Genomic DNA, 27,481 nt, shown 5'->3' on the forward strand with positions numbered 1-27,481 from the left:
GCCTAGACTTGGGTTAGCCTCTGGAAATACGGCCATTCTGTGTAGGATCCTGTCTTTCTCCAGCAGACAGTGAGGAGCCAAGGAAGACACAACCGTTTATAGGATAATACCACCTGCGAAGGACTTGATTCCCAGTCCTGACTGAATCACTATGCAGAACTCTGATGAGAATTACAAGGGACTTGGGACTCACTTTATCAAGGAAAAAATCAGTTCTGTCCATTATTCGACTGAACTATGCCCTGGAGGAGGGGAGTGTTGACCCGCCAATAACTTGGAAATGATTAAATTGTGTGGAAATACTTTTATTGTTATTGTTACTACTGTTAACAATATAGATTTTAACACTTTTCCCTGTAAAATGGGATAATCTTGTCTTCTCAGCAAGTACTTCCTCTAGGGTTTCTCTTTTACCTTTACCCAAAAAGGATGATTGTCTTTACAGATACCAAGCTGGGAGAATGAGGAAGTAGTTCTGGGCTGGGCAAGAGAAAGTGTGGAGTAACTTTGCATCAACAGGAACTTTCTCAAAAGCTGATTTTTTCAAGGAAACTTTCAGTCTTAGCTGGTTCCCCACCCTGCGGTAGCCCTCACCCCCATCCGGCCCCCCGCCCCACCCTGACTTATAGCCCTCTCAACCCAATGGAAATGTGACATGCAAATCTCTCCTGAAATTTGCGCCTGGGATTCCGGCTGAGGTGTTTAATTATAATGTCATTTGAATGACTTCTCAGGGTGGGGAAGAAGACAGACCGAGAGAGGGAGATAGTGGACAAAACAGTGCCTTCACTCTTTGTCCGAAGAGCCTGCTATGGCCACGTTAGCGTGTCCCCTCCAGGAGGAAACCACACACAGGGTGCCCGTGCCGTGCAGTGTGAGCACACCAATGGCCTGTGCTTCTAGAACCTTATGATGTGTGGAGGAGAATGGGGAGGGGGAAGCACTTACAAAGGGGAAGTAATTTGTACCCTGTCCTTCTCCCCTAGGTGTGGGGGAATCTATGAAATAATGGAAGTAAATGAAGGTGCGTCAGAAATGGCAGAGGGTGCCATCACCCTAAATGGATGACACATTAACTCCAGGGCGCCGCAGTCCTCAAGGTCAGTTCCCTGACTGGGGCAACTAAGCACTGAAGGTTGCTCTTGTACTCAACACCTAACTCTTCCTGAAGGGAGCTCAAGCCAGGTTGCTAGTGAGCTTGGCTGAGGGCCGTGTCGTGCTACAGTGAGTGTCTGAGGCTCCTGGATAGGAATCGAGCCCATGGAGAGCTTGGAATCCAGAAAAAGAGTAGTTTTTACTTACTTTAGGCTCTGCACACCTAAAACACAAATTTTATCCAAGAGTAATCAGTTGAAACATGAACTTGCCAGTTGTATTTGTCCATTATGAGCAATTTCATAGGGTTTGATCAAATAGTAAACTAAATGGTGAGAAGGCAGCTTGGTAAAGTCTAAATCTTTTTGGTCCAGTTAGGAGCTGGGGTGGGGGTGGAAGGGAACTGATATTCCTTGTGCACCTGCAGTATGTCTAGGACTATTACCAGTCATTTATGGAGCGCTTGCTCTGTGCCAAGTACTGGATTAGGCACTTCATTAAAGGCTCAGTGAGAACTGCGACCTGCCCATGCTAGCGGAAAAGAGTCGTGGGACTGGAAATCAGGTCCAGATCAGCATTAGGAACCAGCTTCCAAATGCTGAGGGCTCCCCCGAGTCCTCACACCTAGCGTGGAAGTGTTCCCTGGTGTACATTCTGCTGGGAGGGAGTGCAGCCCCTCCACTTAGGAAAGGTCTCTCCTGGCCTGGGTTCTGTTCCTTCCCTTTAATTTCCTCTGGGGCCTGTCCTGAGAATGTAAGCTGCCCAGGTGCCGTCTGAGCCACCAGATGGGCCTGGGCTCACCCATGACTCATGGACCAGACTGAAGCCAACCCTCCATTTTACAGCTGGGGAAACTGAGGCCCAGACAGACGGTAGAGTGAGCTGGTGGTCATGTCTGGACGGAACTCGGCCTCTGGACCCGCTGACCTGCACCCTTCCCCACGGCTCACAGCTGGCTGCTCCGAGGTGCCCTCAGGGTTCTGTGAGCATGACTCCTCTGCCTCTCCCTCCCTGTGCGACCTGCAGAAGGAGCCTGAGGAAGAGGCGGCACAAGAAATGCGGCCCAGTGAAGGAGGCTCCGGAGCCTCGGAGCCCAGATCTTGGAATGGAGAGGAAACCTTGGGCCTTCTCCTCCCAGGGGAGACGTGCGGCGCCTTGCAGACGGCACGCGGGAAGTCTCCCGCTTCCCACACAGGTCGCGGCCGCCGCGAGGGGTCCTGGACGCTTCCCCACCAGGGTACCTACCGGCCGCTGGGAGCCCAGGGCACGCCCCACCGCAGTTCTGCCCGCCCTGACAGGGTCCTAGACACCCCCAGCCCTGTCCGGGCTGCCCCGACCGGCCCTCGGCGCCCCCGCCCAGGCCTTCTGCAGTCCAAACCGGTCCCGGACGCACCTCAGCCCGCGCCCCACCCGCGCCCCGCCCGCGCTCACCGCGCCGCGCTCGAAGTCGTTGTAGAAGGGCTTGTCCAGCAGGTGCTTCTCGCTGCAGCCTGCCGAGCCCACGAGGCTGAGGTAGATGTAGTCGTCAGTGCCGGCGAACCACTGGCTACCAGTGGCCACGGTGACCGTGTAGGAGGGCATGGCGCGGGCCGCGGGAGCAGCGAGCGCGGGGAGCCTCGGCGCGGCGGTCCAGGCGTCCGCATCTGGCGCCGCAGCCTCCTCCCACCACTGGTCCGGGGCCCCGGTCCTGGCCCCGCCCCGGTCATCCCGGCCCCGCCCCGGCCTGGCCCCGGGCTCCCCGCCGCCCTCGCCCCCGCCCCCGCCCCCGCCTCTGCCCCCGCAGTACTTCTCTCCTACTCTTCACGCCGCGCCGACTGCGCGGGACCTCGCCTGGGGCGGGGCAGGGGTCCTCGCTCCTGGGTCTCTCTTCCGCGAGGTGTCTGTTCCCGCAGCCAGGGGACTGGGGCAACCTCGGCTGCCAACCCTTATCCATTCGTTCACTCGGTCTCTCTTGCATTGCTTCCACCCTTTGCCCTGCTTGCCTGCCTCGGCTTCGCCCAAGGCCAGGCTCCTGTAGGCCCTGGGGTGGAGCTGCGGGGACTCCCTAGAAATCTAGGAACAGCCTCTGCTCTCCCCAAGTTCTCAGTGCCACTTGCGATACTTGGAGCAGGGGTGCTCGGGGAGTCTGCAGAGGAGGAGCCACCCATGGGAGAATCAGGAGGGCTTCCTGGAGGAGGCCACCCCAGCGCTGATACTGAGGATGGATTCTGGAGCACAGAGGCTCCCTCAGCGCCGGCTTCTTCACTGGCTGGACCTGCGGCTCCTGGCGGGGGGCAGGCGGGCGCCGAGACCGCGCGCAGGCCCGGAGGTGGCCAGTGGTCGCAGGAGGCAGGCGGGACGGGGTCACCACATCTGGACATGCGGGGCTGTCTAGGGGAGGCCAGGGGTCACGGGTCGGCTCTCTGAATCGCGGCGGGCAAATGCCCGGAAGGGTGTGGAGAAGGTTTTGCGCGCTCCTGGGCGGCTTCCCGCGGCTGGGGCCTGATCCCCAGGTTCCCGCCCACTCCTGGCGCCCGCCTCCCCCAGCCCCGCCGGCAGCGCGGGGTCCGACGGGCACACAGTCGGATGTAATGATCTCGGCTAAGTTTAAACACTAGCGCACCGTGCGTGGGACGGCGGGGATGTGAAGTCCCCAAAGGCGGCTGCCTACATTCTCACCAACGCTTCATGTCTGTGAAGCAGCAAAGTCCCTGTAGCATCTCCTCATACTATCTTGGGTTTGTGCACCTGGCAAATGGCGTTGAACATCTTTTCACATGCTTATTGGATATCTGTGTATCTTTGGAGAGATGTATATTCAGATGCTTGACTCTGGAAAACTGGGCTATTTATCTTTTTTATCATTGAATTGCATTATTTATATATCCTGGATAGACGTCTCTAATCGGATATATGACTTACAGGCATTTTTATTGCTTCTGAGCGTTGTGTGTTCACTTTCTTGATGATGTTTGAAGCACAAAAGTATTTAATTTTAAGTCCAATTTCTTTTGTCGCTTGTGATTTTGGGGTCATATCTGAGAAACCACTGCCTGCAATAAGATCTTAAAGATTTACTCCTAGATTTTCCTCTAGGATTATTATAGTTTTAGCTTTTCATTTACATCCGCGACCCATTTTGAGTTTTTATGCATGGAGCGATAGAAGAATTCAAATTAATTATGTTGCATGTGCATGTCCGGTTGTCCATGCATCACTTGTTGAATTCATTATTCTTTTCCCATTGCGTTGTCTTGACACCTTATTAAAAAGTAATTCATTACAAACATAACGGTTTATTTCTGGACATTTGATTCTAGTCCATTGATCTGTAATGTACATGCTATACAGTGCCACACTGCTTGATTACCGCAGTGTTATAGTAAGTTTTGAAATTGGAAAATGTTAATCCACCAACGCTATTCTTTATTTTTCAATATCGTTTTGGTTATTCTGGATCCTTTGAGATTCCATATAAATTATAGAATCAGCTTGTCAATTTCAGCCAAAAAGCAAGCTGGGATTTTGATACGGGTTGAGTTGAAGCTATAGATCAATTTGGGGAATATTGTCACTTTAACAATATTAAGTCTTCTGATCCATAGAATATGTTTCAGTTTATTTAAATCTTTTCTTTTCCTCTCTTCTCTTCCTTTCCTTTCCTTTTTCCTTTCTTTTCCTTTCCTTTCCTTTTTTCTTTCTTTTCCTTTCCTTTCCTTTTTTCTTTTTCTTTTTCTTTTTCTTTTTCTTTTTCTTTTCTGACTCTTTGGAGTCTCCCTCTGTTGCCCAGGCTAAAGTGCAGTGGTGCAATCTCGGCTCACTGCAACCTCTGCTTCCCAGGTTCAAGTGATCCATTTACTTAAATCTTTTCTGATTTATTTCAAAATATTTTGTAGTTTTCAGTGCACTTTTTGTTTATTTCTAAATAATTTATTTTTGATACTATTGTAAATGGAATTTTAATTCATTTTGAGATTAATTGCTAGTGTATAGAAAAACACTTGATTTTTGTACATTCATTTTATATTCTGCAAACTTGCTGAACTTGTTTATTAGTTCTAATGGTTTGTGTGTGTGCACATGTGCACATTTTCTATATGCAAGATCATGTCATGAGCAAGTAGAGATAGTTTTACTTCTTTTGTCTGGAAGCCTTTTATTTCTTTTTCAGGGATAATTGCCCTAGCCAGAACCACAGTACAAGGTTAAATGGAAGTGGCAAAAGCAGGCATCTTTGTCTTGTTCCTGGTTCAAGAGGTGAACACCCAGCCTTTTAGTATTAAGTTTGATGCTAGCTGGGGGTTTTCACAGATGCCATTTATCAGGTTGAGGGAGTTCCCTTTTATTCCTTTTGTTTTAAAGTGTTTTTATCACGAAAGGATACTGACTCTTATCAAAAAATTTTTTTGTATCAGTTGAGATATGCAATTTTTTACTGTATTCTATATTAATCTTATGATTATTTTTGTTTTAAAATATTTGATTGACAAATCAAAATTTCTATTTCAAGGGGTAAAATGTGATGATTTGATATATGTATATATTGAATGCTGATTGTCACAGTCAAATTAACGTATCTATCACCACCTATAGTTACCATTTGTGTGTGTGTATGTTGGGGGGGTGCTGGGGATGCTTAAAATCTGCTCTTATCCAATTTCGAGTAATAACACAGTTACAAACTATAGTCAACATGCTGTACATTTGATCCCCAGAACTTATTCATCTTTTTTTTTTTTTTTTTTTTTTTGAGACAGGGTTTCGCTCTGTCACCTAGGCTGCAATGCAGTGGCACAATCTTGGCTGACTGCAGCCTTGACTTTCCAATTTCAAATGATCCTCTCACCTCAGCCTCCTGAATAGCTGGGACTACAGGTATATGCCACCACTCCCAGCTAATTCTTTTATTTTTATTTTTTGTGGAGATGAGGTCTCACTTTCTTGCCTAGGCTGGTCTCAAGCAATCCCTCCGCCTCACCCTTCCAAAGTATTGGGATTACCAACATGAGTCACCACACCTGGCCTTCATCTTATAACTGAAAGTTTATACTCTGCCCAACATTTTCCTTCTTCTCCATATCCCCTAGCTCCTGATAAATACTGTTCTACTTATTCGTCTTCAAGTTTGAAATTTTTAGATTCGCATATAAATGAGATCATAAAATATTGGTATTTCTATGTCTGGCTTATTTCACTTAACATAATGTCCTCTAGGTTCATTCATATTGTCACAAATGGCAGGGTTTCCTTCTTTGTTATGGCTGAAAAATAGTCCATTGTGTATGTATACATGCACACACATCCCCCCGCCACATTTTCTTTATCCATTGATGGACATTTAGATTTTTTCCTCATCTTGGCTACTGTGAATAAAGCTGCAATAAACGTGGAAGTACAGCTATCTCTTTGACACAGTGATTTGATTCCTTTGGATGTACACTCATAAATGGAATTGCTAGATTGTATGGTCGTTCTATTTTTATTTTTTGAGGAACCTCCATTCTATTTTCCATAATGACTGTTGCAATTTACATTTCTACCAACAGTGTACAAGGGTTCTTTTTTTCCCATACCCTTGCCAATATTCATTGTCTCTTGTGTTTTTCATAATAGCTTTCCTAACAGGTGTGGAGTGATATCTCATTGTGGTTTTGATTTGCATTTCCTGATGATTAGTGATGTTGAACGCCTTTTCCTGCACTCGTTGGCCATCTGTGTGTCCTCTTTGAAAAAATGTCTATTCAGGTCCTTTGCCCATTATAAAACAGGTTATTATTTTTTTTGCTATTGAGATATGTGAGTTCCTTATATATTTTGTATATTTTGATATTAACTTCTTATAGGTATATGGTTTGCAAATATTTCCCTTCATTCTGTAGGTTGCCTTTTCATGTTGTTGACTTTCTTTTGCCATGCAGAAGCTTTTTAGTTTGATGTAGTCCTACTTGTTTATTTTTTCAAAAGTCTGTGCTTTGGGTGTAATATCCCAAAAAATTATTGCCAAGGCCAACGTCAAGGAGCTTTTCCTGTATGTTTCCATCTAGGAGTTTTTGGTTTCAGATCTTACATTTAAGTCTTTAATTCATTTCAAGTTAATTTTTGTATATTAACTTGGGTCCAGTTTTGTATATTAAAAGGGTCTAATTTTATTCTTTTGTATGTGGATATGCAGTTTTCCCAACACCACTTATTGAAGAGATGAGATTATTATTAATTTTATTTATAGCTATTGCAAATGGGAAATGGGATTACTTCCTTGATTTCCTTTTCAGATTGTTTGCTATTGACATATAGAAATGCTACTGATTTTTGTATATTAATTTTGTATCCTGAAACTTTACTGAATTTATCAGTTCTAATCTTTTTTTATGGAGTCTAGGTTTTTCCAAACGGAAGATCATACCATCTGTGAACAAAGGTAATTTGACTTCTCTCTTCCCAGTTTGGATGCCCTTTATTTGTGTCTCTTGTCTGTTCTAGCTAGGACTTTCCGTACTATGTTTCACTAACACTGGTGAAAATGAGCATCCTTGTCTTGTTCCAGATCTTACAGGAAAGACTCAGTTTCTCCCCATTTAGTATGATTCTAGCTGTGAGTCTGTCATATCTGTCTGTTTATAATGTTGAGGTATGTTCCTTCTATCTCCAGTGTTTTTGAGGGTTTTTGTCATGAAGAGATGTTTAATTCTCTCAAATACTTTTTCAGCATCAATTAACATGACCATATGGTTTTTCTTCTTCATTCTGTTGATATGATATGTTACATTGATTGATGTGTATATGTTGAACCATACTGCATCCCTGGGATAAATCCCATTTGGTCATAATGAATGATTTTTAATGTGATGTTGAATTCAGTTTGTTAGCATTTTTTGAGGATTTCTGCATCAATATTCATGTGAGATATTGGCCTATAGTTTTCTTTTTTTGATGTGTCCTTGGTTTTGATATAGGAGCAGTAATGGCCTCATAGAATAAGTTTGGAAATACTCCCTCCTCTTCTACTTTTTGGAATAGTTTGAGTAGGATTGGTATTAGTTCTTCTTTAAGTGTTTGATAGAATTCAGCAGTGAAGCCATTGGATCTCAGGATTTTCTTTGCTTGGAGAATTTTTATTATGTCTTTGATCTTGTTACTTGTTTTTGGTCTGTTTAGATTTTGAATTTCTTCATGGTTGAATCTTGGTAGGTTGTGTGTATCTAGGAATTTATCCATTTCTTCAAGATTTTCCAATTTTTGGCATATAGTTGCTCATAGTAGCCACTAATGATCCTTTGAATTTCTGCAGTATCAGTTATAATGTCTGCTTTTTCATCTCTGATTTTATTTATTTGGGTCTTCTCTTTTTCTTAGTCTGGCTAAACGTTAGTCAATTTTGTTTATCTTTTTAAAAAAACAACTTTTCATTTTTGTTGATCTTTTCTATTGTTTTCTTCATTTCAATTTTATGTATTTCTTCTTTTTTTTGGGTTGGGAAGTTTAGAGAACGGATTGGTAGAGAAGTTTAATGGTATAATTCACTGATGCTTAAAAATTGTACAGTCTAACAAGTGATCTCACTCTTTCTAAACTGCATTCTACTATCCTGATGTGAAAAAGGGAAATGGAAAATTCTTCACAGAATTAAAATTTAGATAAGAAAATCTAAACTTAAAGTTGTTATTTTTGCTATTTACTATTGTGATGTGGTATTACCCTGGCACCATGGAATGTGCAGAAGTGAAAGCCATCTGCTCCCCAGCCACTCCTAATGTTGGAAGGGGATTTATTTTAACAATTTGCTGTGTATGCCTGAATACCTTCCATGCATATCCAGACACATATGTGCACATGCAGAGTTATATTAGGTATACCCATCTACAATTTGCTAGTAACATTTTCTTTTTTTATTTTTATTATACTTTAAGTTCTAGGGTACCTGTGCACAAAGTGCAGGTTTCTTACATAGGTATAGATGTGCCATTTTGGTTTGCTGCATCCATCAACTCATCATTTACATTAGGTGTTTATCCTAATGCTATCTCTCCCCCAGCCCACCACCCCTCAACAGGCCCTGGTGTGTGATGTTCCTTGCCCTGTGTCCAAGTGTTCTCATTGTTCAGTTCCCATCTGTGAGTGAGAACATGCAGTGTTTGATTTTCTGTCCTTGTCATAGTTTGCTGAGAATGATGGTTTCCAGCTTCATCCATGGCCCTGCAAAGGACACAAACTCATCCTTTTTTATGGCTGCATAGTATTCCATGTTGTATATGTGCCACATTTTCTTAATCAGTCTATCATTGATGGACTTCTGGGTTTGTTAGAAGTCTTTGCTATTGTGAATAGTGCCACAATAAACATATGTGTGTGTGTGTCTTTATAGTTGCACCATTTATAATCTTTTTGGTATATACCCAGTAATGGGATTGCTGGGTCAAATGATATTTCTAGTTCTAGATCCTTGAGGAATCGCCACACTGTCTTCCACAATGATTGAACTAATTTACACTCCCATTAACAGTATAAAAGCATTCCTATTTCTCCATGTCCTCTCCAGCATCTGTTTCCTGACTTTTTAATGATCGCCATTCTAGCTGGTGTGAGATGGTATCTCATTGTGGTTTTGATTTGCATTTCTCTGATGGCCAGTGATGATGAGCATTTTTTCATGTGTCTTTTGGCTGCATAAATGTCTTCTTTGGAGAAGTGTCTTTTCATATACTTTGCCCGCTTTTTGATGGGGTTGTTTTTTTCTTGAACATTTGTTTACGTTCTTTGTAGATTCTGAATATTAGCCCTTTGTCAGATGGGTAGGTTGCAAAAATTTTCTCCCATTCTGTAGCTTGCCTGTTCACGCTGATGGTAGTTTCTTTTGCTGTGCAGAAGCTCTTCAGTTTAATTAGATCTCAATTGTCAATTTTGGCTGTTGTTGCCCTTGCTTTTGGTGTTTTAGTCATTAAGTCCTTGCCCATGCCTATGTCCTGAATGGTATTGCCTAGGTTTTCTTCTAGGGTTTTATGGTTTTAGGTCTTACATTTAAGTCTTTAATCCATCTTGAATTAATTTTTGTATAAGGTGTAAGGAAGGGATCCAGTTTCAGCTTTTTACATATGGCTAGCCAGTTTTCCCAGCACCATTTATTAAATAGGGAATCCTTTCCCCATTTCTTGTTCTTGTCGGATTTGCCAAAGATCAAATTGCTGTAGATGTGTGGTGTTATTTCTGAGGCCTCTGTTCTGTTCCATTGGTCTACATATCTGTTTTGGTACCAGTACCATGCTGTTTTCATTACTGTAGCCTGGTAGTATAGTTTGAAGTTAAGTAGTATGATGCTTCCAGCTTTGTTCTTTTTGCTTAGGATTGCCTTGGTTATGCGGGCTCTTTTTTGGTTCCATATGAACTTTAAAGTAGTTTTTTCCAATTCTGTGAAGAAAGTCATTGGTAGCTTGATGGGGATGGCATTGAATCTATAAATTATTTTTGGCAGTATGGCCATTTTCACGATATTGATTCTTCCTATCCATGAGCATGGAATGTTCTTCCATTTGTTTGTGTCCTCTTTTATTTCGTTGAGCAGTGGTTTGTAGTTCTCCTTGAAGAGGTCCTTCACATCCCTTGTAAGTTGGATTCCTAGGTATTTTATTCACTTTGCAGCAATTGTGATTCTTGCACATTGATTTTGTATCCTGAGACTTTGCTGAAGTTCCTTATCAGCTTAAGGAGATTTTGGGCTGAGATGATGGGGTTTTCTAAATATACATCATGTCATCTGCGAATGAGACAATTTGACTTCTTCTTTTCCTAATTGAATACCCTTTATTTCTTTCTGTTGTCTGATTGCCCTGGCCAGAACTTCCAATACTATATTGAATAGGAGTGGTGAGAGAGGGCATCCTTGTCTTGTACTGGTTTTCAAAGGCAGTGCTTCCAGTTTTTGTCCATTCAGTGTGATATTGGCTGTGGGTTTCTCATAAATAGTTCTTATTATTTTGAGATACATCCAATCAATATCTAGTTTATTGAGAGTTTTTAGCATGAAGGGCTGTTGGATTTTGTCAAAGGTCTTTTCTGCATCTATTGAGATAATCATGTGGTTTTTGTCATTGGTTCTATTTATGTGATGGATTACATTTATTGATTTGTGTGTGTTGAACCAGCCTTGCATTCCAGGGATGAAGCCTACTTGATTGTGGTGGATAAGCTTTTTGATGTGCTGCTGAATTTGGTTTGCCAGTAGTGTTTTTTTTTTTTTTTTTTTTTTTTTTGAGACGGAGTCTCACTCTTTGTTTTTTTTTTTTTTTTTTTTTTTTTTTTGAGACGGAGTCTCACTCTGTCTCCCAGGCTGGAGTGCAGTGGCACAATCTCGGCTCACTGCAAGCTCTGCCTCCTGGGTTCATGCCATTCTCCTGCCTCAGCCTCCCTAGTAGCTGGGACTACAAGCGCCCACCACCATGCCTGGCTAATTTTTTGTATTTTTAGTAGAGACGGGGTTTCACCGTGTTAGCCAGGATGGTCTCGATCTCCTGACCTCATGATCCGCCCGCCTCGGCCTCCCAAAGTGCTGGGATTAGAGGCGTGAGCCACTGTGCCTGGCTGGGTTTGCCAGTATTTTACTGAGGATTTTCACATGGATATTCGTCAGGGATATTGGTCTAAAATTCTCTTTTTTTGTTGTGTCTTTGCCAGGCTTTGGTATCAGGATGATGCTGGCCTCATAAAATGAGTTAGGGAGAATTCCCTTTTTTTCTATTGAATGGAATAGTTTCAGAAGGAATGGTAGCAGCTCCTCTTTGTACCTCTGGTAGAATTCGGCTGTAAATCCTTCTGGTCCTGGAATTGTTTTGGTTAGTAGGCTGTTAATTATTACCTCAATTTCGGAGCCTGTTCTTGTTCTCTTCAGAGATTCTACTTCTTCCTGTTTAGTCTTGGGAGGGTGTATGTGTCCAGGAATTTATCCATTTCTTCTAGATTTTCTAGTTTATTTATGTAGAGGTGTTTATAGTATTCTCTGATGGTAGTTTGTATTTCTGTGGGATCAGTGGTGATATCCCCTTTATCTTTTTTTATTGTGTCTATTTGATTCTTCTCTCTTTTCTTCTTTACTAGTCTTGCTAGCGGTCTATCAATTTTGTTGATCTTTTTAAAAACCAGCCCCTGGATTCATTGATTTTTTTGAAGGGCTTTTTGTGTTTCTATCTCCTTCAGTTTGCTCTGATCTTAGTTATTTCTTGCCTTCTGCTAGCTTTTGAATGTGTTTGCGCTTGCTTTTCTAGTTCTTTTAATTGTGGTGTTAGGTTGTCGATTTTAGTTCTTTCCTGCTTTCTCTTGTGGGCATTTAGTGCTATAAATTTCCCTCTACATATTGCTTTAAATGTGTCCCAGAGATTCTGGTATGTTGTGTCTTTGTTCTCATTGGTTTCAAAGAACATCTTTATTTCTGCCTTCATTTCGTTATGTACCCAGTAGTCATTCAGGAGCAGGTTATTCAGTTTCCATGTAGTTGTGTGGTTTTGAGTGAGTTTCTTAATCCTGAGTTCTAATTTGTTTGCACTGTAGTCTGAGACACAGTTTGTTGTGATTTCTGTTCTTTTACATTTGCTGAGGAGTGTTTTACTTCCAATTATGTGGTCAATTTTAGAATAAGTGCGATGTGGTGCTGAGAAGTATGTACATTCTGTTGATTTGGGGTGTAGAGTTCTGTAGATGTCTATTAGGCCCACTTGGTGAATAGTGGAATTCAAGTCCCAGATATCTTTGTGAACCTTCTGTGTCATTGATCTGTCTAATATTGACAGTGGGGTGTTAAAATCTCCCATTATTATTGTGTGGAAGTCTACATCTCTTCGTGGGTCTCTAAGGACTTGCTTTATGAATCTGGGTGCTCCCGTATTGGTTACATATATACTTATGATAGTTTGTTCTTCTTGTTGCATTGAGCCCTTTACCATTATGTAATGGCTTTCTTTGTCTCTTTTGTTCTTTGTTGGTTTAAAGTCTGTTTTATCAGAGACTAGGATTGCAACCCCTGCTTTTTTTTTTTTTTTTTTGCTTTCCATTTGCTTGGTGGATGTTCCTCCATCCCTATGTGTGTCTTTGCCTGTGAGATGGGTCTCCTGAATACCGCACACTGATGGGTCTTGACTCTATTCATTTTGCCAGTCTGTGTCTTTTAATGGAGGCATTTAGCCCATTTAAATTTAAGGTTAATATTGTTATGTGTGAACTTGATCCTGTCATTATGATGTTAGCTGGTTATTTTGCCCGTTAATTGTTGCAGTTTCTTCATGTCATCGATGGTCTTTATAATTTGGCATGTTTTTGCAGTGACTGGTACCATTTGTTCGTTTCCATGTTTAGTGTTTCCTTCAGGAGCTCTTGTAAGGCAGGCCTGATGGTGACAAAATCTCTCAGCATTTGCTTGTCTGTAAAGGATTTTATTTCTCCTTCACTTATGAAGCTTAGTTTGCCTGGATGTGACATTCTGGGTTGAAAATTCTTTTCTTTAAGAATATTGAATATTGGCCCCTACTTTCTTCTGGCTTACAGGGTGTCTGCTGAGAGAGCCGCTTTTAGTCTGATGGGCTTCCCTTTGTCGGTAACCCAACGTTTCTCTCTGGCTGCCCTTAACATTTTTTTCCTTCAGTTCAACCTTGGTGAATCTGACAATTATGTGTCTTGGGGTTGCTCTTCTTGAGGAGTATCTTTGTGGTGTTCTCTGTATTTCCTGAATTTGAATGTTGGCCTGCCTTGCTAGTTTGGGGAGGTTTTCCTGGATAGTATTTTGAAGAGTGTTTTCCAACTTGGTTTCATTCTCCCCATCACTTTCAGGTACACCAGCCAAAATCTCCTTTGGTCTTTTCACATAGTCCCGTATTTCTTGGAGGCGCTTTTCATTTCTTTTTACTCTTTTTTCTCTAATCTTGTCTTCTTGCTTTATTTCGTTAATTTGATCTTCAGTCACTGATATTCTTTCTTCCACTTGATTTAATCAGCTATTGAAGCTTGTGCATGCATCACGATGTCCTCATGCCATGGTTTTCAGCTCCATCAGGTCATTTAAGTTCTTCTCTACACTGTTTATTCTAGTTAGCCATTCATCTAACCTTTTTTTCAAGGTTTTTTAGCTTCCTTGCAATGGGTTAGAACATGCTCCTTTAGTTTGGCGTGGTTTGTTATTACCGACTTTCTGAAGCCTACTTCTGCCAACTTGTCAAAGTCATTCTCCATCCAGCTTCGTTCCATTGCCGGCGAGGAGTTGCGATCCTCTGGAGGAGAAGCAGTGCTCAGTTTTTAGAATTTTCAGCTTTTCTGCTCTGGTTTCTCCCCATCTTTGTGGTTTTATCTACCTTTGGTCTTTGATATTGGTGACTACAGATGAGGTTTTGGTGTGGATGTGCTTTTTGTTGATGTTGATGCTATTCCTTTCTGTTTGTTTTCTTTCTAGCAGTCAGGTCCCTCAGCTGCAGGTCTGCTGGAGTTTGCTGGAAGTCCATTCCAGACCCTGTTTGCCTGGGTATCACCAGCAGAGGCTCCAGAACAGCAAATATTGCAGAAGAGCAAATATTGCTGCTTGATCCTTCCTCTGAGAGCTTTGTCCCAGAGTGGCACCCCCTGTATGAGGTGTCTGTCAGCCCCTACTGGGAGGTGTCTCCCAGTCAGGCTACATGGAGTTTAGGGACCCACTTGAGGGGGCAGTCTGTCTGTTCTCAGAGCTCAAATGCCATGCCAAGACAACCACTGCTCTCTTCAGAGCTGTCAGACAGGGACGTTTAAATCTGCAGAAGTTGTCTGATGCCTTTTGTTCAGTTATGCTATGCCCACGGAGGTGGAATCTATAGAGGCAGTAGGCCTTGCTGAGCTGCGGTGGGCTCTGCCCAGTTTGAGCTTCCTGGCCACTATTTACCTACTCGATCCTTAGCAATGGCTGACACCCCTCCCCCCACCCATCTGCAGCCTCGCAGGTTGATCTCAGATTGCTGCGCTAGCATTGAGCCAGGCTCCATGGGCATGGGACCTGACGAGCTAGGCTTGGGAGAGAATCTCCTGGTCTGCCAGTTGCTAAGACTGTGGGAAAAGTGTAGTATTTGGGTGGGAGTGAGCCAATTTTCCAGGTACAGTCTGTCCTGGCTTCCCTTGGCTAGGAGAGGGAAATCCCCCAACCACTTGTGCTTCCCGGGTGAGGTGATGCCTCGCCCTGCTTCACCTCACCCTCCATGGGTTGCATCCACTGTCCAACCAGTCCCAGTGAGATGAACCAGGTACCTCAGTTGGAAATGCAGAAAGCACCCGTCTTCTGTGCCAGTCATGCTGGGAGCTGCAGACTGGAGCTGTTCCTATTTGGCCATCTTGGAGCAGAAGTCCAATTTTATTTATTTCTACTCTGATCTTTATTAGTTCTTTTCTTCTACTAATTTTGGGTTTGGTTTACTCTTGCCTTTTTAGTTCTTTAAGATGCATCATCAGGTTATTCACTTGAAGTTTTTCTTGCTTTTTGATGTAGGCCCTTATCTGGAAATATCACTCTTGGTACTGCTTTTGTTGTATCTCATAGGTGTCGGTGCATTGTTTCCATTGTCATTTGTTTTTAGACAATTTTCAATTCATTTCATAATTTCTTCATTGACCCACTTATCATTTAGGAGCATATTGTTTAATTTCCATGTTTTTGTATAGTTTCCAAAACTCGCCTTGTTATTGATTTCTAGTTTTATTCCATTGTGGTCAGAGAAGATGCTTGATATTATTTCAGTTTTTTTGAATGTTTTGAGACTTGATTCATGACCTAACATATGGCCTGTTCTTGAGAATGATGTATGTGCTGAGGAGAAAAATGTGTCTTCTGCAACCTTCAGATGAAATATTCTGTAAATACTTATTAGTATTTATTTGGTCTATAGTGCAGATTATGTCTAATGTTTCCTTGTTGATTTTCTGTCTGGAAGATCTGTCCAATGCTGAAAGTGGAGTGTTGAAATCTACAGCTATTATTGTATTGGGGGGTCTATCTTTCTTTAGCTCTAATAATATTTGTTTTATTTATCTTGGTGCTCCAATGTTGAGTGCATGTATATTTACAATTGTTATATCCTCTTGCTTAACTGATCCCTTTATCATTATATAATGACCTTATTTGATTGTTCTTGACAACTTTTGTCTTGAAATCTATTTAGTCTGATAAAGGTATAACTACTCTTGTTCTTTTTTGGTTTCCATTGTCATGAAGTATTTCCCATGACTTTATTTTCAGTCTGTGTATTGTTATGAGTGAAGTTTGTTTCTTGTAGGTAACAGATCATTGGATGCTTTTTTTTTTTAATCCTTTCAACCACTCTATATCTTTTTATTGGAGAGTATAGTCCATTTACATTCAATATTATTATTGACAAATAAGGACTTACGTTTGCCATTTTGTCATTTATTTTCTGGTTGTTTTGTGATCTTCTCTCCCATGTTTTCTTACTTCCTGTCTCCGTTTTAGTGAAAGTAATTTTTTTGGTGGTATGTTTTAATTTCTTGCTCTTCACTTTTTGTGTATCCATTGTATGTTTTTAAATTTGAAGTTACTATGAGGCTTGCAAATACTATCGTATAACCCATTATTTTATGCTGATGAAAACAACACTGATTGCATAAACAAACAAATACACAATCAAGCAAAAAGAAAACTAAAAAAACCTCTACATTTTAACTTTATTTATATGCTTTTAAGCTTTCTGTTATTTATATATCTTATTATACTAAGTCTTGAAAAGCTTTTGTAATTGTTTTTTAATCAGTTCACCTTTTCCTCTTTCTACTTATGATATAAGTAGTTTACACACCATAATTACAGTGTTATAATATTCTGTTTTTTGAGGACTTACTATTATCAGTGAGTTTTGTACCTTCAGATGATTTCTTGTTGCTCGTTAATGTTCTTTCTTTCAGATTGAACTCCCTTTAGTATTTCTTGTAAGACAGGTCTGGTGTTGCTGAAATCCCTCAGTTTATTTGATTATTTTTCCTTCTAGTGCAAATCTATTGCTCATTTCCTCTAGCAAAATGTTCTTATTGTTGTTACTTTACTTTTAAACCCCAGAATTTCCGTTTGGTTAATTAACTTTTGAAAAAATATTTTTAATCTATTATTGGTATTTTTGAATTGACAAGAAATTATCATCATACCATCCTTTATTTTTTAAGCACATTTTCTTTTAGTTTTTGAACATATTTATAATAATTACTTTGAGGTTTTTTTTCTGCTATGTCTGACATCTTGGCACTCACAAAGGCAGTTTCTCTTGCTTACCTTTTTTCTGGCGTACGGCTCTCTCTTTTCCATATCTCTGCTTGACTCATAATTTTTTTGTTCAAAAATATGTTCTAGCCAGTTGCAATACTCATTTCTGCCCCCCTCACTATGTTACTGTTGTTTAATTGTTTATTTGTTTAATTGCCTGGCTAGACTATATAGTGAAGCCTATTTCCTCCACAATTTGTGGCCTCTGATGTTGTTCCTGAGGGAGTCACAGCACTGGGCACATTTTCTCTCAAATTGGAATTACAGTGCATTTAGTAGTGCTCTCTTTGACTGTCTCTTTCTTTGATCTGTTCAGTTGTTTGCCTCTTTTGGTATCATACCCAGCTGTTAACTTCCAGCAATTGCTAGATAATTGCTCTTTTGGTTTTGACAGCTTTTTAGGGTCTGTCACAAATATATTTTGCTTATTTGTCTGTCCAAATATATTTCGTTTCCTTTGCAGGAGCAGTTTTTCAGACAAGACTTTGATGCTTGTTTTAACCTCAGGAAGGCCCTTCTTGGCTGTGTCTTTCTTTGATTTTTATTGTATATTTCTAGCTGGTTTATGGTTTAGTTTGTTGCTTTCATTAAGCTGCCATTAACCTATTAATTGCTTACCACCAAAATATTCATTGTTTTTGACAGTGCCCTTAGGCTTGAACTTCCGCATGTTCTGTTGCAAATAAAGTCTGTCCCTTTAGGGAGAACTAGAGACTTTTCTTCTTATGGCCTACCTATCCCTCTAGGCAGGTGCTCTAGTCCCCCTGCTGCCTCTACTGCCACTACTCTGCAGGTGGTGTTGGGGACAGTGTCATGCTTTTCTCAGATGTCTTTCCTTCTCTATGGGTGGGGCACTGGATTGGGCAATAATTTCTGTTTTTCTGCCTTTGTGGAATGGAAACTTCACTCCTTTCATGGAATCTCTGCCCTATGAGTGTAGTGGAGAAAGGACATTCAGCATCAGTATTCTTGGCCTGTGGCACTGGGGATAGAACTTATGCCTTAATAGTAGAGGCTGAGTGGAAGAAGGAAACTTCAGATTCTCTGTCAAACTTTCTTGGAATAGAAGTTCTGCAACGTAGAGCCAGAGATGGGCTTGGGAAGTGCTGGTAGTCTGCCCTAGATTGGGAGCTGATGGGAAAGGGTACCCTGTCTTTTTGGCTGCACATCTCTGGAGCAGGGTTTCTGTTTCACTGAACTGATTGCAGGAGAGGGAGGAAATGAACATAATTTAAACACCATAGACTCTCACTCCTCTCACTGAAATTGGTAGGCTTTCTTGGATTTCTTCATTTGCTGTCTGCCCTTAGAACAATTTCCATATACTCTAACATTTTTTTATTTTGTTTGTTTTTAATTTTCACCAGTTATGGTTGTTTTACTCTGGAGAATGTCTGCAGAGCTCTTCAGGTAGTCATCCTGTAAGTGCTTCTCTCATAATTGATTTCCAACACTTGGAGAGTGAATTCCCTTTTTCAGATGAAATCTTACAAGGAAGCAGATAAAAGTGGAGACATACTAGTTGAACATAAAGTGAACTAACAAACACAGGGCTGGAAGTTCTGATTGATTGACTTTTTTCTTGTTGTTGTTCCATATTCTCCTTCACCCTCATCTTCCAAGCCCTAGATGTAGATGAGAACACTGTTGGAGAATCATTTACCTTTGAGATGAAGTGGATCAGTTCCACTCAGATAATACAGAATAATGTCCTTTAAATAGAGTCAATTGATTGTAGAGGTTAATTGCAACTACAAAATACCTTCACAGCAATGCCTAGATCAGTGCTTGGTTGAATAGTTGAGTACTATAGCCTGGCCAAGTTGACAAGCAAAACTGACAATCACACCATGCTTCAGCCACTGTGAAGAGCTTCAACCATGGTTTTTCCTGAGCAGTTTACGTCTTCTCATTCCCATGAAATCTTGGCACATTTCCTTCCCTTCATCTGGAGTGCTGTTATCCTCCTCCTCTGTGTCCTAATCTCCTCATGCACAAATGTTGCTTCTTCTGTGGAGCCCTCCTTGACTCTTTCAGGCAGAGTGAGTTGCTCCTTTTCTGAGCTCCCACGACCTTTGTTTAGCCCATATTTTGGCCCATCGTCACTCGTCCCACCAGTATTTGCTTCTGTCTCCATTCCCCCACCATATTCTGAGCTAACAGAGGGCAGGGACTATATTTTATATATTTCTTGATCTCCAGCTTGATGCCAGGAGAAAAGCAGCTGTAAATGTATCCTAGTAGGTAGGTTAAGTTTCCAGGGAGCCTGCAACTTGCTATGAAACTATGGTTTTTGTGGTTGGCAAAGCAGACATGCAGCATAAGGCTAAGCTCAAGAGAGCAACCCTAACTTCCCCCCAGCTGACCGCATGATCTCCTGACTCATGGAGTGGAACTTGTGGCATGTCCACAGGAAGCCCTGGAGCCACTGCCCCCATGACAGCAGCAGGACAAATGTACTTCTTCAGCAGGACAAAATAGTGCTGGTCCTTTTGCTGGTCAGGAAAGTGACTTTCCTGACAGTCACTTTCCTCCAGAGGGTATCTTGTGTGACTACATCTTCTTTTGGCCAGCTCCAAACATTTATAGCCTATTTCAGTTTCTTCTGGCCTGTTTGCATAATTTAACAGAATTAAGCCCTGTCTACCACTGAGCACTAAAAAGAGAAACATATTCATTGGGGATTTAGAGAAAGAATAAGAAATCAATTGTCAAGACCCTATTTTCCCAGCTCTACTCTAGGACAGAGGAAGCTCATAGCCCTGACAGACTTCTCCTTAGGATGGATGTTGACAGCTCCTCCTAGCTCACTCCTTGTTTAGTTTTCATTTGTTCTATCCCAGGAAGAATCAGAGGAAGAGGGATACATCTTAAGGTGTCTCTGTAACTTTGTAAGGATCTTGCTGAAAAGATAATGATGAAACGTTGATTGCAGCTTCTTTTTAAAAAATATTTTTATTGATACATAATATTTGTACATATTTATGGGCTACATGTGGTATTTTGTTACATGCATAGACTGTGTAATGATCGAGTCAGGGTATTTAGGGTATCCATTACCTCAAGCTTTTATCATTTCTATGTGTTGGGAACATTTCAAATCTTCCTGTTTAGCTATTTTGGAGTATACAATATATTACTATTAACTATAGTTCCCCTACTCTGCTGTCAAACATTAGAACTTATACCTTCTGTCTAACTGTATGTTTGTACCCATTAAGCAACCTCTCTTAACACCCCCACCCACAACTGTTCCCAGTCTCTGATGACCATCATTCTATTCTCCATGAAATGTACATTTTTAGTCCCCATATGAGTAAGAATATGCAACATTTGTGTTTCTATGCCTGGTTTATTTCCCTCCAGTTCCATTCATGTTGCTTATTGCGGCTTCTTGAGTCTGAGGTCAGAGCTGAGTCATTTTTGGGTGAGTTTCCCTAATCCTCCTCCCCCTTGTGCCTTTCAGAACAAGACCAAGCTTTTGCCCATTGGCTTCTTTCCCTTCCTGCAAGGCTGTGCCATCAGAAGTAGGGAGGGCAGCCAATGCTACCTTTCCATGGCGTGTGCTTTCCTAAGTAGATTTACCATCCGTGGCTCAGTTCAACTACTCTGTTGCACTTAGAAAGTTAAGGAGCATTCTTCTCATTGGAACTTCTTGACTAAGTGCAAAGATACACTTCAATCCATGACGCACACAAGACTCAAATAGACTTGATGTATTTGTGATTAGTGTGAACTCAATTCCTGTTTTTTCAAAAGGGAGACCAATTCTCATACTCATCTTGAAACCCATCTGACATTGTTCCTCCCAAGATTACATAATCACGACAGAGCATCTCTACAAGTCCTAACTGAACACGCATAAGAGAATAATTCCATCCCAGACTGAGTGTGGGTCTCTCCCCAGAGGTCTACCCTAATTCCCTGCATGAAAGAGCCTCTGGTTATTCTTCTCCCTTTATGCTGCGGGAGCTTCTTCATTGCACTCACCACTACCTAGTACTGTTTTTATCTTTTCCTGTTTATTGCCTATGTCTCCCACTAGAGGCTGAGCGATGTGTGATGTGATCGTCTCAGTTTTGTTCACTTTTACATGTTATCCCCACAACAAGGTTTGTGGTGAGGCGTGGGTGGGAAAAAGGGAAATAATTCCTTCCCTTCCTTCCTTCCTTCCTTCCTTCCTTCCTTCCTTCCTTCCTTCCTTCCTTCCTTCCAACTTTCTTTCTTTCTCTTTCTTTCTTTCTTTTTCTTTCCTTCCTTCCTTCCTTCCTTCCTTCCTTCCTTCCTTCCTTCCTTCCTTCCTTCCTTCTCCCTCCTTTTTTTTTTTTTTTTTTTTGAGACAGAGTTTCATTCTTGTTGCCCAGGCTGGAGTGCAATGGCATGATCTCGGCTCACTGCAACCTCCACCTCCTGGGTTCAAGTGATTCTCCTATCTCAGCCTCCCAAGTAGCTGGGATTACAGGCACATGCCGCCATGCTTGGCTAATTTTTGTATTTTTAGTAGAGATGGGATTTCACCATGTGGACCGGGTGGTCTTGAACTCCTGACCTCAGATGAGCCGCCTGCCTTGGCCTCCCTAGGTGCTGGGATTACAGGCATGAGCCATTGCGCCCAGCCAGGAACTAATAATTTCTTAAGCACTCTGTGCTAAGACATTTTACATACTCTAGCTCATTCATTCTTACAACAGCCCTGGGAGGTGACTATCATTACTCAGTTTTACAGAGAAGGAAACCGAGGTTCCAACATCTCCTAAATGGCACCTTGTGTGTTTGAACGTTTCAAGTCTGTGAGGAGTGCAATCAGTATCTGAGAAAGTGCCACTTAGAAAGAAAAAGGCTTAAGAAGGAAAATGCTCCAGGATGATGAAAATCTAATACCTAAATATGTCAATTATGGATGTGACGTTAACTAACCTTTATTGGGCTTCATGCTGTTGGGCACTGCATTGGGCACCTTATTTGGGTAGATATTATTCTCATCCCCATTTAACAAATGCAGAAAGTAAGATAAACAGGGATCAAGTCACATTCCCAATGTCACATAGCTAGTACTGATGAAGCTGGGATTTGAATCTTGGTCCTTTAAGTTCAGGGTCCAGATTCTAAACAAAGATGTGGGGAAGAAGGGAGATGTAACTTGTAAAATGAATGAAAAATAATGCTTTCCTTTCAAGTGTTAGATTTAGGGTTCAAGCATTTTTGATCCATGAGACTAATTATAACAGCATCAACTAATTTGCATGGCACTTCTTACATTGCAAAGCATTTTCTCACCTGCAAGTTTGTGGTAATCCTCATATGGCTTTGAGATGACTTTGAGAAATAGGAGAAGTCAGTGTTCATTTTTTTTTTTTTTTTTTTTGCAGAAAAATGTTTATTTCCCCAATTTTCAGGTTTTCATTCAGTGAAAACTTTTCATGGTGGTTTTGAACATTTACAAACAAAACAAACAGGAATCATTGGAAATGATGAAAGTCAGGTATGAACCACCCAATAACATGAAGAAAAAATAGAAAACAGTTCTTGATTATGGTTAGAATTCTGCCATAATCAAATTCTTACCTGCCCTCCTCTTGTTCCTTAGAATAAGAATCTAATTAACTGGCTTTATTCATAGACAGACATAGTTGTGACTGTGTTTCATTGATTTTGGGTAGCAAACATACTTGGATGAACCTATAGTCATTTTGAGAGAAGAGCATGGTCGGTAAAGATTGAGCATGGTCAAGTGAGAAAACAAAGTTACTATCTACAGAGTTTGGGGTGCAAATACACAACCGATGATATCAAAACCGTACTTTATAAATGGTGGTATTTGTGTTTAATGTTATCACTTAATAGACCTACTCACTGACAGCATAATACAAATCTATTATTCTTGCAGAATTATAAAGTTATATAGCATTAAAAGCATTTTATAAGCTTTTTTTAATTATTATACCTTAAGTTTTAGGGTACACGTGCACAACGTGCAGGTTAGTTACATATGTATACATGTGCCATGTTGGTGTGCTGCACCCATTAACTCGTCAGTTAGCATTAGGTATATCTCCTAATGCTATCCCTCCCCCTCCCCCCCACCCCATGACAGACCCCCGTGTGTGACGTTCCCCTTCCTGTGTCCATGTGCTCTCATTATTCAATTCCCACCTATGAGTGAGAACATGTGGTGTTTGGTTTTTTGTCCTTGTGATAGTTTGCTGAGAATGATGGTTTCCAGCTTCATCCATGTCCCTACAAAGGACATGAATTCATCCTTTTTTATGGCTGCATAGTATTCCATGGTGTATATGTGCCACATTTTCTTAATCCAGTCTATCGTTGTTGGACATTTGGGGTGGTTCCAAGTCTTTGCTATCGTGAATAGTGCCACAATAAACAAACATGTACATGTGTCTTTATAGCAGCATGATTTATAGTCCTTTGGGTATATACCCAGTAATGGGATGGCTGGGTCAAATGGTATTTCTAGTTCTAGATCCCTGAGGAATTGCCACACCGACTTCCACACTGGTTGAACTACTTTACAGTCCCACCAACAGTGTAAAAGTGTTCCTATTTCTCCACATCCTCTCCAGCACCTGTTGTTTCCAGACTTTTTAATGATGGCCATTCTAACTGGTGTGAGATGGTGTCTCATTGTGGTTTTGATTTACATTTCTCTGATGGCCAGTGATGATGAGCATTTTTTCATGTGTCTTTTGGCTGCATAAATGTCTTTTGAGAAGTGTCTGTTCATACCCTTTGCCCACTTTTTGATGGGGTTGTTTGTCTTTTTCTTGTAAATTTGTTGGAGTTCATTGTAGATTGTGGATATTAGCCCTTTGTCAGATGAGTAGATTGCAAAAATTTTCTCCCATTCTGTAGGTTGCCTGTTCACTCTAATGGTAGTTTCTTTTCCTGTGCAGAAGCTCTTTAGTTTAATTAGATCCCATTTGTCAATTTTGGCTTTTGTTGCCATTGCTTTTGGTGTTGTAGGCATGAAGTCCTTGCCCATGCCTATGTCCTGAATGGTATTGCCTAGGTTTTCTTCTAGGGTTTTTATGGTTTTAGGTCTAACATTTAAGTCTTTAATCCATCTTGAATTAATTTTTGTATAAGGTGTAAGGAAGGGATCCAGTTTCAGCTTTCTACATATGGCTAGCCAGTTTTCCCAGCACCATTTATTAAATAGGGAATCCTTTCCCCATTGCTTGTTTTTGTCAGGTTTGTCAAAGATCAGATAGTTGTAGATATGTGGTATTATTTCTGAGGGCTCTGTTCTGTTCCATTGGTCTATATCTCTGTTTTGGTACCAGTACCATGCTGCTTTGGTTACTGTAGCCTTGTAGTATAGTTTGAAGTCAGGTAGCGTGATGCCTCCAGCTTTGTTCTTTTCGCTTAGGGTTGACTTGGCAATGCGGGCTCATTTTTGGTTCCATATGAACTTTAAAGTAGTTTTTTTCCAATTCTGTAAAGAAGGTCATTGGTAGCTTGATAGGGATGGCATTGAATCTATAAATTACCTTGGGCAGTATGGCCATTTTCACAATATTGATTCTTCCAACCCATGAGCATGGAATGTTCTTCCTTTTGTTTGTATCCTCTTTTATTTCATTGAGCAGTGGTTTGTAGTTCTCCTTGAAGAGGTCCCTCACATCCCTTGTAAGTTGTATTCCTAGGTATTTTGTTCTCTTTGTAGCAATTGTGAATGGGAGTTCACTCATGATTTGGCTCTCTGTCTGTTATTGGTGTATAGCAATGCTTGTGATTTTTGTACATTGATTTTGTATCCTGAGACTTTGCTGAAGTTACCTATCAGCTTAAAGAGATTTTGTGCTGAGACTGTGGGGTTTTCTAGATATATAATTATGTCATCTGCAAACAGGGACAATTTGACTTCCTCTTTTCCTAATTGAATACCCTTTATTTCCTTCTCCTGCCTGATTGCCCTGGCCAGAACTTCCAACACTATGTTGAATAGGAGTGGTGAGAGAGGGCATCCCTGTCTTGTACCACTTTTCAAAGGGAATGTTTCCAGTTTTCGTCCATTCAGTATGATATTGGCTGTGGGTTTGTCATAGATAGCTCTTATTATTTTGAGATACGTCCCTTCAATACCTAATTTATTGAGAGTTTTTAGCTTGAAGAGTTGTTGAATTTTGTCAAAGGCCTTTTCTGCATCTATTGAGATAATCATGTGGTTTTTGTCTTTTGTTCTGTTTATATGCTGGATTACGTTTATTGATTTGCGTATGTTGAACCAGCCTTGCATCCCAGGGATGAAGCCCACTCGATCATGGTGGATAAGCTTTTTGATGTGTTGCTGGATTCGGTTTGCCAGTATTTTATTGAGGATTTTTGCATCAATGCTCATTAAGGATATTGGTCTAAAATTCTCTTTTTTTGTTGTGTCTCTCCCAGGCTTTGGTATCAGGATGATGCTGGCCTTGTAAAATGTGTTAGGGAGGATTCCTTCTTTTTCTATTGATTGGAATAGTTTCAGAAGGAATGGTACCAGCTCCTCTTTGTACCTCTGGTATAATTCGGCTGTGAATCCATCTGGTGCTGGACTTTTTTTGGTTGGTAAGCTATTAATTATTGCCTCAATTTCAGAGCCTGTTATTGGTCTATTCAGAGATTCAACTTCTTCCTGGTTTAGTCTTGGGAGGGTGTATGTGTGGAGGAATGTATCCATTTCTTCTAGATTTTCTAATTTATTTGCATACAGGTGTTTATAGCATTCTCTGATGGTAGTTTATATTTCTGTGGGATCAGTGGTTGTATCCCCTTTATCATTTTTTATTGCATCTATTTGATTCTTCTCTCTTTTCTTCTTTATTAGTCTTGCTAGCAGTTTATCAATTTTGTTGATCGTTTCAAAAAACCAGCTCCTGGATTCATTAATTTTTTGAAGGGTTTTTTGTGTCTCTATTTCCTTCAGTTCTGCTCTGATCTTAGTTGTTTCTTGCCTTCTGCTATCTTTTGAATGTGTTTACTCTTGTTTCTCTAGTTCTTTTAATTGTGATGTTAGGGTGTCGATTTTAGATCTTTCCTGCTTTCTCTTGTGGGCATTTAGTGCTATAAATTTCCCTCTACATACGGCTTTAAATGTGTCCCAGAGATTCTGGTATGTCATATCTTTGTTCTCATTGGTTTCAAAGAACATCTTTATTTCTGCCTTCATTTCGTTATGTACCCAGTAGTCATTCAGGAGCAGGTTGTTCAGTTTCCATGTAGTTGAGTGGTTTTGAGTGAGTTTCTTAATCCTGAGTTCTAGTTTGATTGCACTGTGGTCTGAGAGACAGTTTGTTGTAATTTCTGTTCTTTTACATTTGCTGAGGAGTGCTTTACTTCCAACTATGTGGTCAATTTTGGAATAGGTGTGGTGTGGGCTGAAAAAAATGTATATTCTGTTAATTTGGGGTGGAGAGTTCTGTAGATGTCTATTAGGTCCGCTTGGTGCAGAGCTGAGTTCAGTTCCTGGATATCCTTGTTAATTTTCTGTCTCATTGATCTGTCTAATGTTGACAGTGGGGTGTTAAAGTCTCCTATTATTATTGTGTGGGAGTCTAAGTCTCTTTGTAGTTCACTAAGGACTTGCTTTATGAATCTGGATGCTCCTGTATTGGGTGCATATATATTTATAATAGTTACTTCTTCCTGTTGAATTGATCCCTTTACCATTATGTAATGGCCTTCTTTGTCTCTTTTGATCTTTGTTGGTTTAAAGTCTGTTTTATCTGAGACTAGGATTGCAACCCCTGCCTTTTTTTGTTTTTCATTTGCTTGGTAGATCTTCTTCCATCCCTTTATTTTTAGCCTATTTGTGTCTCTGCAGATGAGATCGGTTTCCTGAATACAGCATACTGATTGATCTTGACTGTTTATCCAATTTGCCAGTCTGTGTCCTTTAATTGGAGCATTTAACCCATTTACATTTAAGGTTAATATTGTTATGTGTGAATTTGATCCTGTCATTTTGATGTTAGCTGGTTATTTTGCTCATTAGTTCATGCAGTTTCTTCCTAGCCTTGATGGTCTTTACAATTTGGCATGTTTTTGCAGTGGCTGGTACTGGTTGTTCCTTTCCATGTTTAGTGCTTCCTTCAGGAGCTCTTGTAGGGCAGGCCTGGTGGTGACAAAATCTCTCAGCATTTGCTTGTC

The 27,481-nt window shown here is 41.0% G+C and overlaps 1 protein-coding gene across 2 annotated transcripts in view; it reads right to left on the bottom strand.

The window, feature by feature from the left end:
* ALOX5 (arachidonate 5-lipoxygenase) overlaps nt 1-2,743 on the bottom strand; it is a 76,359-nt gene extending 73,616 nt beyond the window's left edge. For both annotated transcript variants that reach the window (XM_058435792.1, XM_032142624.2), the window contains exon 1: nt 2,527-2,743. In XM_058435792.1, the coding sequence (XP_058291775.1) occupies nt 2,527-2,676 (150 nt within the window). In that variant the 5' untranslated portion in view covers nt 2,677-2,743. The remainder of the gene's footprint in view (nt 1-2,526) is intronic.
* Between the last annotated feature and the right edge of the window lie 24,738 nt (nt 2,744-27,481).

The sequence above is a fragment of the Hylobates moloch genome, unplaced genomic scaffold (assembly GCF_009828535.3).
Source record: "Hylobates moloch isolate HMO894 unplaced genomic scaffold, HMol_V3 SCAFFOLD_3, whole genome shotgun sequence".
In the NCBI taxonomy this organism is placed as follows: domain Eukaryota; kingdom Metazoa; phylum Chordata; class Mammalia; order Primates; family Hylobatidae; genus Hylobates; species Hylobates moloch.